The 13311-nt window shown below is 34.5% G+C and overlaps 1 protein-coding gene across 10 annotated transcripts in view; it reads left to right on the plus strand.

Annotated features, from left to right (window-relative positions):
* Window positions 1–13311, plus strand: part of CCDC88A (coiled-coil domain containing 88A) — a 113026-nt gene that overhangs the window by 16481 nt on the left and 83234 nt on the right. For all 10 annotated transcript variants that reach the window (XM_058551214.1, XM_058551215.1, XM_058551218.1 and 7 more), the window contains exon 3: window positions 8021–8129. In XM_058551214.1, coding sequence (XP_058407197.1) covers window positions 8021–8129 — 109 coding nt within the window. The remainder of the gene's footprint in view (window positions 1–8020; window positions 8130–13311) is intronic.

Genomic DNA, 13311 nt, shown 5'->3' on the forward strand with positions numbered 1-13311 from the left:
TCTGACTTTTGTGATGTAGTCTCCTTGTTTTTGTAAGTAACTAGTTCTGGTTGGTGCTTTTTCCTCAGAGACGCACTTTTCCAGTTATACTCTCATTTGCCTTGGGCTGTGCGTTATTTCTCTTGCACTAAGCATAAATCAGTCACAGGTCAGATTTAGCCTGCATTACTACTATTCTCCCTTGTTCTGTAGATCTCACATTGTGGTTTTGGGCTGTTACTCAACTGGTCTTTGGGACACAAGTCTTAGTAGGGAGTATCTATTCTGGATTGACAAGTGAGTTGTTAGCTTGGAGAATGTCATCTCATAACTCTCATCAGAAAGCAACAATTTTTAAAACACTATGCTTTGTCTCAGATTTATTCTTATTTTTATTTGTTCAGACATTTGTGTTAGGATATAGGCTAATTTTTAGAAATAAAAATGTAAATAACATATGGTCCCTGCTGTCAAGGAGCTTCCAGTCTAGTGAGAAAGTGAGAGGCATAAAGGCAGTTAAGTATTAGAAGACCTATGAAAGAATTGTATACCCCAAAAAGGGAATAGTTGTTACACTATGGGTGAGGGCTGGTGGAGTGAATAGTCTAGGATTGCGAGCATTATTTACTAACGATGTAATTCACTACATTAACATATTAAAGGAGAAGAATCAGATGAGAGTAGATAGGACAGGAAAAATTGGATAAAATTCAGCACCCATTCAGATATTGAATAGGAACAGGAGGAAACTTAACTTGTAGGAGGGTATCCACCAGAAAATTACAGCAAACATTATGCATTAATGGTAAAACACTAAAAGCAGTCCCATTAAATTTGAGAACAACATAAGGATAGCTCTTATCTCCATTATTATTTGTTAATGCAGTAAGTAAAGAAATAGAAATGAGATGTAAGCTTCGAAAGGAGGAGATAACTGTCATTTGCTGACGATATGATTTTTTTATCTAGAAAACCCAAGAAAATGAACTGAGTAAACTAAAATTTGAAAGGTAGTTAATCAGAAATGCAATACACAAAAACTACAATTTTCCTATTATACGCTAGTGGTGATGAATTAGGGAATGTAATAGAAAATAAATCCATTTCACAAACAAAAACCCAAGTAAGAAAAAAAAAACCTTAGCTGTGTAAGATCTTTGTGGCGAAATTTTTAAATTTTACTGATGCCATTGTCAATTTTTATCAAATTAATATTATTAATAAAATCCTAATAAATCTCAACAAGGTTTTTCGTAGAACCTTATAAATACCCTAGAATTCATAGAAAAGAGCAGTATGTATGACTAACCAGGACAATTTAGAAAACCAAAACAAAAGAGAAGAGCTTGCTCTAATAGAATCAAGATAATAATAAAGCTATAGTAATATAAAAAAGGTTTTAATGACACAGGAATAGATAAATGGGTTAATGGGATAGAATAGACTCCAAAAGTAGACCCACACTTAATATAGGAATCTAGCATATCATAGAGATCAGTGGGAAATTATAAACTCTTTAGTAATTGGTGTTGGGATAATTGATTATCAATATGGAAAAACTACAAATTATGTTCAAGAGCACCTCCAAGAGCACAACAGACAATCTATTAGAATAAGAAAGTTTAGCATGGTTTCTAAAAATAAGAGCAATACACAAAAATTGATAGCATTCATATATCAATAATAACCTATTAGCAAATATATTTTTAAAATATTACATTCACTCTAACAGCAAAAACTAGAAGGCGTTTAAGAATATATTTAATGAAAGGCCTTCTTAGAGAAAATTATAAAGTGGTTTTGAAGAAGAGCTTAATGATGGATGTGACCCCCAAGAGCACAGGCAACAAAAGCAAAATTAGGCAAATAGAATTGCATCAAACTACTTATGCACAACAAAGGAAACAATCAACAAAATGAAAAGGCAACCTATGGTAGTTATCAAGGTAATTGTAGTAATAGATTATGATCTGTTGAATATTGTAGGGAACCATGAGTGCATACTGATATGAATAAATAAACTGAAGATTGGTGAAGATCAGATTATGGACATAGTTTCAAAGTATGTTTTCACAAAATACTTAATAATTATGAAAGGAAAATAGTAACTATCATGGAGAAAACTGGCAGATACCAGTTTAATCAAGTGATAAACGTAAATGTCATCAATATCGGGACAAATCAAAATCGTATACCATCTCTTTGGATGCGTTGAGAAGAACAAGCATCTCTTCTGTGTTTTTCCTGTCAAAGATACATAACCTGAACTTATGAGTCAGACTAAAGATCGCAGTTCAGACTGTTGAACGCAAAGTATGATTCTGAACTGGATCTTTTTCCTATAAAGGACCATCCATTCATTATTTGGAACAACAGACTTGAATGGATTCTAAAGATTGGATGATGGTAATGTATCATTGTTAATTTCCTCATTTTGATAGTTATATATGTTTGTAGAAAGTAAACACTAAAATATTTGGGGACTACTGAATATCAAGTCAACAACTTATCCCTAAGTGGTTTAGGAAAAAGACTCTACTTGTCCATGCAACTTTTCTCTAAGTTTGATGTTGCCCCATAGGTCACTTAGTCTCCTTCATTCGTTTCAGCTTTTTTCTTTTCTTTCTGTCCTTTGGATTTTTTTTATCGCTGTGTCTTCAAGTTTACTAATCTTTTGTTACACAGTTTCCTGTCTATTGTTAAACACATGCAGTGAATTTTTCATTTCAGATATTGTATTTTTTAGCTTTAGAAGTTCTATTTGTTTTTTTTTTTTAGTAGTTTCCGTTTCTCTCCATGTAATGTTTATTTTTTCTTTAAGTCGTGTAGTATATTTATAATAGCTGTTTTAAAGTCTTTGCTATTTCCATGGTCTCTTTCATTTCTGGGTCTGTTTCTGTTGACTGTTTCCTTTTTCTCTCCTGGTCATTAATCACATTTTTTTTTAATTGATGTCTTAATAGTTTATAACATTGTGAAATTTTGGTTGTACATTTTTGTTTGTCAGTCACCATATACATGTCTCCCTTCACCCCTTGTGCCCACCCCTCATCCCCTTTGCCCCTGGTAACCATCATACAGTTCTTTCTGACCATGTGTTGGTTTATATTCCACATATGAGTGAAATCATGCAGTGTTTGTTTTTCTCTTTCTGGCTTCTTTCACTTAACATGATACCCTCCAGGTCCATCCAGGTTGTTGCAAATGGGACAATTTTGTCTTTTTTTATGGCTGAGTAGTATTCCATTGTATATATACACCACGTTTTCTTGATCCAATCATCAGTCGAGGGACACTTGGGTTGCTTCCACTTCTTGGCTATAGTGAATAATGCTGCAATGAACATAGGGGTGCATAAGCCTCTTTGGATTGTTGATTTCAGGTTCGTTGGATAGATTCCCAGTAGTGGGATAGCTGGATCGTAGGGTATTTCTATTTTTAACTTTTTGAGGAATCTCCATGCCATTTTCCATAGAGGCTGCACCAGTTTGCATTCCCACCAGCTGTGTATGAGGGTTCCTGTTTCTCCACATCCTCTCCAACATTTGTTGTTTTTTGTCTTGGTGATTATAGCCATTCTGACGGGCATGAGGTGATATCTTAGTGTTGTTTTGATTTGCATTTCCCTGATGATTAGTGATGTTGAACACCTTTTCATATGCCTATTGGCCATCTGTATATCTTCTTTGGAGGAGTGTCTGTTCATTTCCTCTGCCCATTTTTTCTTTTTTTTTGTGAGGAAGATCAGCCCTGAGCTAACATCTGCCAGTCTTCCTCTTTTTTTGCTGAGGAAGGCTGGCCCTGGGCTAACATCCATGCCCATCTTCCTCCACCGTACATGGGACTCCGCCACAGCATGGCTTGCCAAGCGGCACGTCGGTGCGCGCCTGGGATCCGAACTGGCGAATCCTGGGCCGCCGCAGCGGAACGCATGCACTTAACTGCTTGCGCCACCGGGCCGGCCCCTCTGCCCATTTTTTGATTGGGTTGTTTGTTTTTTTTGTTTTTCAGTTGTGTGAGTTCTTTATATATTATGGAGATTAACCCCTTGTCAGATACATGTTTTGCAAATATTTTCTCCCAGCTGGTGGGTTGTCTCTTCATTTTGATCCTGATTTCATTTGTCTTGTAGAAGCTCTTTAATCTGATAAAGTCCCACTTGTTTATTTTTTCTTTAGTTTCCCTAGTCTGAGTAGGCATGGCACCTGAAAAGAATGAATCACATTTTTTTGCTTCTTTACATGTCTAGTAATTTTTGGTTGTATGCTGGACATTGTAGTTATTACACTGTGGAGTGTCTGGATCTTGTCCTTTAAGGAGTGATGGATTTTGTTGTGGCAGGTTGTCATGTTACTTGCAATCAGCTTGATCCTTTCAAAGCATGTTTTTAAGCTTTATTAGGGAGGTTCTGGAATAGCTTTTATTCAACCACTAGTTTAATCCTACTTCTAATATATGACTCGTCTGAAGTCTCTACTAAATGCTCTGGGTGTTTATCAAGGTCTCTCTTTTACTCTGGCTGGTCGGAACCTGAATTTCTCTCTGCCTTTTGTGAGCTTTGGATGTTATTTAGCTTACAGCTTTCCTGTACTTTTCCTCTGCTCAGCCTTGTGGAGTTTTAGGGTACATATGAATAACTTAGTATTTAACCAAAATCTTAAGGGCATATTTTTGGAGCTCTTTGTTAGTATAGCTTCCTTTTCTCTGGTATTCTTTTCTAAAAATTTCAGTCACTTCAACCCCCTTGAACTCGAAGCTTTGTCTCTTCAAGTTCAGTGAGACTTGAGCTACCCCTCCCTATACCTTATTCTGGAAAGTGCCTCACTGCTTCACTAGTGAGAGCCTAGCTAGGGGTTATATCCTTGTATTACCTGCTGTCCAAAGTCTGAAAACAATTATTTCATATGTTTTGTCCAGTTTTCTAGTGCTTTATGGCAAGAGATCAAGTTTGGTACTAGCTATTCCTATTTGATATTTTAGCTTAGTTTGGTTGTATTATTTTCTCATGTAGTGCTGTGAGCAGTCTCAGTGTAGACAGTTGAACTGATCCCGTATTGGGGATTGACAGTGTGAGTGTGGTCAAAGGACAAAAGGATCAACATGTTGGGAGTGCTGGCAAGAGAATAATTAAAGTAAAGCAATAGTTCTCAGAGTTTGGTTTGAGGATCCTTTCAGGGAATCCATAGGCTCTTCCTACTTCTAACTACTACCTGTGTGAGGCTGAATTTTCTTCATATATGTGAACCAAAATAACACAAACAATAGATTAAATGCAGAAGCAAAGATGAGCATCAGCCTGTTTTTAAAAATTAAATCAGATATTAAGGAGATTTGTAAAAATAGTAAAACAAGGCCACTCTTCTCAGTAAAATTTTTTTGTTTGGTATTTGCAAGCGTGTACTAGGTTTATTTTTTTAAAAAATGAGTTAATAAGTAAGCAAATGACTGTGACATTTTTGCAGGTTTAATTTCTAATGCAGAAAATATTGATAAAAATAGCCCACAAAAATAACAGTTGTTTGGAGCCTAAAAGTTTGAGAATTGCTGAAATAAAGCACCCATAGAGTCTAATCTGTCTACAGAAAGAAGTGAAGGCATTAGAGTGCAATGGACTAGGTAAAAAAGGGAGAGTTTAAGGAATGAGAGGTTTCTACTCAGTTCCTATTCTCTATTGGATTGTTGTCAGTTTCTTTACTTCTCTGCATCCTTGTGTGGAAGTGCTTGCATTTAAATTTTATAATCATAGGATAGTACTCTGTCCCAGCAGCTGCTTAGGTTTCTGTTTTATAATATTATACACTCACCCCTTGCATAGGGAATTCTGATTTATTGTCTGCCATTTCACTTGGCAATGTCTTTCTCCAGACTGACTTCTTCGCCCTAATGAGGAACTAGCTCATATCTACTTACATTCTGGGATCAACTTACCCTTCTGTTCTGGTGCCACCACTTTACTTGACTTTCCCGTTCTTTTAAAAAAATTTTTTTTAATTTTTATTTTTTTCAGCTCTATTGAGGTATAGTTGACAAATAAAATTGTAATACATTTAAAGTATACATAGAGGTGATTTGATACATGTATACATTGTGAAAGAATTCCCACCATTTAAGTAATTAACACGTCCATCACCTCACATTTTTATCTTTTGTGTGTGTGAGAGAGAACATTTACATTCCACTCTCTTAGCAAATTTCAGTTATATAATACAGTGTTATCAACTATACCACCATGTTTTACGTTAGATCGTCAGACCTTATTCATCTAGCTGGAAGTTTGTACCCTTTTACCAACTTCTCCCAATCCCCCCTGCCTCCCCGCCCCAGCCTCTGCAACCACTTTTCTACTCTCTGTTTCTATGAGTTTGACTTTTTGTTTTTTTGGTAAGGAATATTGGCCCTGAGCTAACATCTATTGCCAACCTTCCTCTTTTTGCTTGAGGAAGATTGTCGCTGAGCTAATATCTATGCCAGTCTTCCTCTATTTTGTATGTGGGATGCTGCCACAGCATGGTTTGATGAGCGATGTGTAGGTCCACGCCCAAACCTGCGAACCCTGGGCTACCGAAGCAGAGCACGTGAACTTAGCCACTATACCACCAGGCCAGCCCCTGACTTTTTTTTTAGATACCACATATAAGTGAGAACATACAGTATTTGTTTGTCTCTGTCTAGCTTATTTCACTTAGCATAATGTCCTCAAGGTCCATCCATGTTCTCACAAATGGCAGGATTTCCTTCTTTCTCATGGCTAAATAATATGCCTGTGTGTGTGTCTGTGTGTCTATCACATCTTTTTTATCTGTTCATCTGTTGATGGACACTTAGGTTGTTTCCATATCTTGGCTATTATAAATAATGCTTTAGTGAACATAGGGGTGCATATATCTATGAGATCCTGTTTTCATTTCCTTTGGCTTTATACACAGAAGTGGGATTGCTGGATCTTATGGTAGTTATATTTTAAATTTTTTGAGGACCCTCCATGCTGTTTTCCATAGTGGGTTGCACCAATTTACATTTCTACCAGCAGTGCACAAGGGTTCCCTTTTCTCCACATCCTCGCCAACATTTAGCTCTTGTCTTTTTGATGATAACCATCCTAACAGGTGTGAGGTGATGTCTCGTGGTTTTGCTTTGCATTGTTCTGATGATTAGTGATGTTGAGCTCCTTTTCATGTACCTGTTGGCCATTTGTATGTCTTCTTTGGAAAAATATCTATTCAATTCCTCTTCGCGTTTTAAAATCAGACTGTTTTTTTCGCTATTGTATGAGTTCTTTATATATTTTGGATATTAACCCCTTATCAGATACATGATTTGCAAATATTTCTTCCATTCCATAGGTTTCCTCTTCATTTTATTAATGATTTCCTTTGGTGTACAGAAGCTTTTTAGTTTGATGTAGTCGCACTTGTTTAATTTTGCTTTTGTTGTCCTTGCTTTTGGTGTCACTGAATTTCTCATTCTTAATGATGGTCTATTTTTATTCTTCAGTTTCTGCTACCTCAGAATCATTCAACCCTTTGCTTTTATTGAATCTACAAAATTCACCCACAATAAAAGTATTAACCTGTGTCATCATTTCATTCTTTAATTTCTCTGGGACATTGCCTGCTCAAATATAGTCCCCATTATCCAATGAGGAGATATGACATTTATTAGTTATCGGCCCATACCTTACATTCTTGATTTAAATAGATTTATTTTGGGTGATGGAAATATATATATTCAAAGGAAATAAGAGGTTATTCATCCCAGGAAGGTGGAGAGAGAAAATGAGAATGAAGGGCAATATCTGACTTATGTTTCAAATTTATTTTGCCACTGTCTTAGAAATATCAGATGCATTTATATTAATTAAAAGCATAGAATACATGTCAGAGTAATCATCTGTACTTTTAGATCATCTCTGTTTATGCAGATGAATATACAATTTGTTTAAAGAAAAAATGTATTATGATTATGGTCAGTCATCTATAGGTTGTTAGATATATTTCAATATAATTTTAGTTTAAAGTTTTTTTTTTTTTATTTCTTACAGTAATCCTAAATCGGAGAGTCAGCGAGTAAATAAAAAAGTCAACAATGATGCATCACTTAGAATTCATAATCTATCCATTTTGGTGAGACAGATAAAATTTTATTACCAGGTAAGTGGTCTTTTTTTCATCTAGTATTTTAATAACTGCTTACACATTCACATTTTTGTGTTATTGGTTATCAGTCACCTAACATATACTAAATGTTTATTATATGCCAGGTGCTGGTCTATTTGCTGGAGATAAAGTAGTAATAACATAGTTTATTTCTTATGCAACATTAAAAATACAAGCAAGCACTTCATAATTATCTAATTTTACAAATAATTATTGTGTTTTATGTGTTTTTAAAACCAGTTGCCAGTTTCCTGAGTATTTGCATAGTGCAATACTTTGTTAGCCTACTTGAATTATGCCTTTGAAACATGTACTTTTTATTCTTTTTTTAACTTAAATTGGATGCATTTTTCAGAGTTTAAATATGAGCATTCTTAAGGCTATCAGTATATCTCTAAGAATTGCCATAGCTGCATCTATTTTGGTATGTTGTATTTTTTTTTAATGTTTATTTCTATGCACTTTCTAATTCCTGTTATGATTTCTTATTTCACTTATGAGTTATTTAGAAGTATGTTTTTAAATTTCCAAAGATACAGTATTTTTCAAGCAGTCTTTTGGTTTTGTTTTTTGGTCAAAGAATGTGGTTTATATGATACTTACTCTCTGACATTTATTAGTAATTAATTGGCTTGGCCTAGTATGTGTGGGTTTTCATTAAAGATCTGTGTGTACTTAAAAAACGTGTATTCTCCGGTTGTTTGGGTGCAGAGTCAGAGCAAGCTTGTTTGTTAATTTTATTTTTCAAACCTTTTGAAACGTGATTAATTTTATCTCTTGATTTATCAGTTATTGAGAAAGATGAGTTGAAATCTCCGCTTATGATGATAGATTTGTCAAGTTTTCCTTTATACACTTTAAAGCTACGTTACTGGGTCAAACAAGTTTAAAATTGTTTAATTATTCTGGAGAATTATACCATTTATTGGTAATTGTTTCTACATATTTTTCTTTCTACTTTTTTAAAAGTTTTTCATCTTCTGTTTTTTGAGGCCACTCTCAAAGTTATACCTTTCATACTTAACATAGCAAAGGCGAAAATTAATCAATATCTTTACTGTTTTGTGGAATAATACTCTGACCTTAGAATGCTTTAACTCCAGTCATTCTCTTTTATGACTTTTAAGCTGTTCTTGCCTTGTATTTTAGTTCTTTTTTTTAAAACCCCATAAATTAGATATTGAAAATTCTGTTAAATAAGTAAAATCATAGTTTCTTTAGATCAAGCTACATGTTTTTCCTTTTTTCCCATCTTAAGGTTGTCTTTTGTATCTCAGACCTGCCTTTGGTATAGTTTTTCTTACTGAAGTATACCCTTTAAATTTTTGTTTAGACAGCGCTTGTTGATAGTAAAGTTTCTCAAAGTTTATTTGTCTGAAAATGCCTTTAGTTCACCCTTGTTCTTGAAAGATAATTTTGTTGGGTATGCAGTTCTAGGTTAACAGTTATTTTTCTCAGTGTTTGGCAGATTTTATTCATCTATCTCTGGATTCCTTTTTGTTTTGGAGAAGTCAGCTTTCAGTCTAATTTTTGTTCTTAGGTTAACCTGTCTTTTTTTCTCACGAGGCTGCTAATATTGTCTCTTCTAATATTGCCTCTTTCCTATCCTATTAATCTAATATCCTTCAGCTATTTCTATTACATGTATATTAGACTTTCTACTCTATCCCCCATGTTTATTAAACTTTCTTTTACATTATCAATCTTGTGCTGCCTTCTAAGTTTTTTTTCAGGACTATCTCTTCATTTTGCTAATTTGCCCCTCGTCTGTGTCAAATCTTCTGTTTAACCCATTGAATTTTGACTCTCAGTAATTATATCTTTCATTTCTAGAAGTTCTGTTTGAGTCTTTCTACATATACTTTTTCATTTTGTTTATTAATAATTCTTTTAATTTCTTCCTTTATTTCTTCAGAAATTTAAAAAATTTCTCTTTTGGATTTTATGTTTGATAATTCCAAAATCTGAAATCAGATTTGTGGGAAATTTGAATCTGCCCTTTGTTTTCTGCTTGCTATTTCTTACGGTGGTGGTGGCAGTGGTGGCAGTGACGTGTGTGTGTGCGCGCGCGTGTGTTTTAATTATAAGCTCAATTTAGGGGGGAAGTTTATCTGTGAGAATACTTTTGTGTCTTGGCCAAGGATGCATTAATTCAGAGGGGATTTTTTTCCTTTTGTGCAGCCAACCCAGGACCACTTTTAATTTAATTCATTTTAAGCAGCTTATATTATTTTAGAAGCAATACTTGTATACTGTAGAAAACTAGAAAAAATGAGAAAATACCAACATAGTTCTAGTGCCTGGAAATTACCAGTATTAACACCTGAGTATATGTAATTCTGGATCCTTTTCTGCATTTGTGTTTATGTAAATTATGTATTTATGTGTTTACATATATATATTTTTTAACTGGGCCTACATTATTGCAGATCCTTAGGGAAACAGCCCTCCTCAATCTCTACCAAAGTCCAAGAAAAACAGCTTCGTCCTTGTCTTCCTTTGCAGGGTTCAATTTTTTTTCTGTTCTATCTTTTTACTTTCTTTTGAGCTCAATCATACATTTTAAAAGATTAAAAAAAAAAATTATCTGGCATTTTTGGATTCCTTCCTTCCTTTCTAGTATCTAGTACTCCTTGTTGCCAGAAATAAAAGTCTATGCTAGATTTTTTATAAACATTTTATTAACACTTGCCAATATTCTGGCTCTCATTTTCCTCCAGTTGATTTGAGCAAGTTAGGTTTTATGGTGTATCTATGATGTCTTTTTTTGTTGTTTCATATCAGTGTTTCGAGATATTTTAAACAAAAGACTGGATTAAGTGACACAGTGACTCATTTTGTCAGCCTTCCTCAGTTTTGTCCTTATTAAAACGATGCTAGATTTTTGTTTTTATAGTATCTTTAGGATGATGGAAGTTTCTCTTGAAAATTTTAGTGAGACTCCTTGGAAAAAAAGACGTCAAAGGCAAAGGGATTTCTATATCAGAATCTTAAATCGGTTGTTGATGCAACCTAATTCTGTATTGTATACTATTACTTTTTTGTGTGTATTTTTTAACAGTTTTATTGAGATATAATTCACATATCATACAATTAACCCTTTTAAACTGTCCAATTCCATTGTTTTTAGTATATTTACAGAGTTGTGCAAGCATCAACACAACCAATTTTAGAACATTTTTATCACCCCCAAAAGAAACCATGTATTTATTAGCAGTCACTCCCTATTTCCCCCAAACCTGCGCACGCACGCATGCACACACACACACACACACACTACCACCACCCCAGCCTTAGGCAACTGCTAATCCATTTTCTGTCTTTATAGATTTGCCTATTCTGGACATTTCATAAAAATGGAATTGTACCACATGTGGTCTTTTGTTCCTGGCTTCTTCTACTTAGCATGTTTTCAAGGTTCATCCATGTTGTAGCATGTAGTAGCATTTCATTCTTTTTTATTAAACTACTGCTTTCTTGTTCTTTGTCTTCTTCCTGCCCAAGCCAGGTGTTGAAATTATCTTTGTATTAATCATGTTTATCTAATGATGTTATAGTCAAAGAGATTTGAGGAGGAAGGAATTGTGAAATCCATCATCTCAACAATTTAGATAAGTAGTTCTCAATGGAGGGTGATTTTATCCCCTAGGGGACATTTGACAATAACTGGAGACATTTTGGGTTGTCTAGTCACCTAGCGGTACTACTGGCCTCTAGTGGGTAGAAGCCAGGAATGCAGCTAAGCATCCCACAATGCACAGGACAATTCCCTACAAGTAAGAATTATCTGGCCCCAAATATTAATAGTGCCCAGATTGAGAAACCCAAATGTTAATAGTGCCAAGATGATATTATTATTAATGTTTTGATTTGTCTTGGCTGTCACCGTTGTTTTTTTAGACACATCTGAAAATATTTCATTGATATTTGCTAGATGACCACTTATATACCCTTTTGTTTTCATTAATCAAAGTTGAAATACCAATAGACTAATTAGGGCTAGAAGTGATTGAATATCTTAACATTTTGTGAATATTGTTTCAGATATTTAAAACGTAAAATATTACTAAGGGTTGAAATTTCCCTTGTACCACTCCCCTGTGTCCTTCCTTTAGAACCAGTTTGCCAAACCATCTCTGCCTCTTGCCCCAATGCTTCATATTCTTAGATAAAATATTTCTAAGGTACTTCTAAAGTATCTTCAGAAATAGGTCAACTATCTTATTTACACGATTGCTTGAGTTAGTGAAATTATTTTTTATTCTCTTGTATATAATCAAGAGACACATGGCCTGGTTTAATATATGACAGATTTCAAGTTAACAAAGTCCAAATCAGTGCAGTTCTTGTCACCTGTTAAATTACCTATCTTTTGGAAAAATGAGCTTTTTCCCTGAAAGTCTTTCTAAAACTATTCAAAATATTTTTTTATATCGCATACACTCCTCAGAAAAAGTATTTGAGATAAGATATTTTAGAACATTTTGATTGTTCTGACTCACAAAAAGAAAGTGAATTTGGGTAGGTTAAAATTCAGAAGTGTATGTCTCCAAAAAGTTTTTTTAATGAGTTGGTAAGCATCAAGGTCATCTTACAAAAATGATTCCCAAGGAGAGAGGAAAATTGACGGAATACTCTGAGATGATTGTTATTGGAGAGAATTATTTCAGTGTACTTTTTCAGCAATGATAGGTAAATTTAAGTGTCAGTATTCTTCCTTTTTTTTTTCATTTTAATGATTTAGAATATGTAAAAGCTCAGTAAAAATTATGTCATTCACATTTCCACTTTGTTCACTCCCTTTTATTGACTACCAAGGCATTGGGGCTACAGTGGTGAACAGGGCAGACCATGTCCCTATTCTCATGGAACTTACGGTTCTAGTAGAGGGACAATAGACAAGTAAATAACTAAATAAACTAATTTTGATTGTGATAAATAAGAACAATGATGTAGTAATGTGAGAGGTCCTGAGAGAAGTAACTGGTAACATTAGATTATCAGAAAATTTATTTATTTTTTTTATTTTTTTTCTCCCCCAAAGCCCCAGTAGATAGTTGTATGTCGTAGTTGTACATCCTTCTAGTTGCTGTATGTGGGATGTGGCCTCAGCATGGCCGGAGAAGCGGTGCGTCCGTGCGCGCCCGGGATCCGAACCTGGGCCGCCAGCAGCGGA

The sequence above is a fragment of the Diceros bicornis genome, chromosome 12 (genome assembly GCF_020826845.1).
Source record: "Diceros bicornis minor isolate mBicDic1 chromosome 12, mDicBic1.mat.cur, whole genome shotgun sequence".
Classification (NCBI taxonomy): Eukaryota; Metazoa; Chordata; class Mammalia; order Perissodactyla; family Rhinocerotidae; genus Diceros; species Diceros bicornis.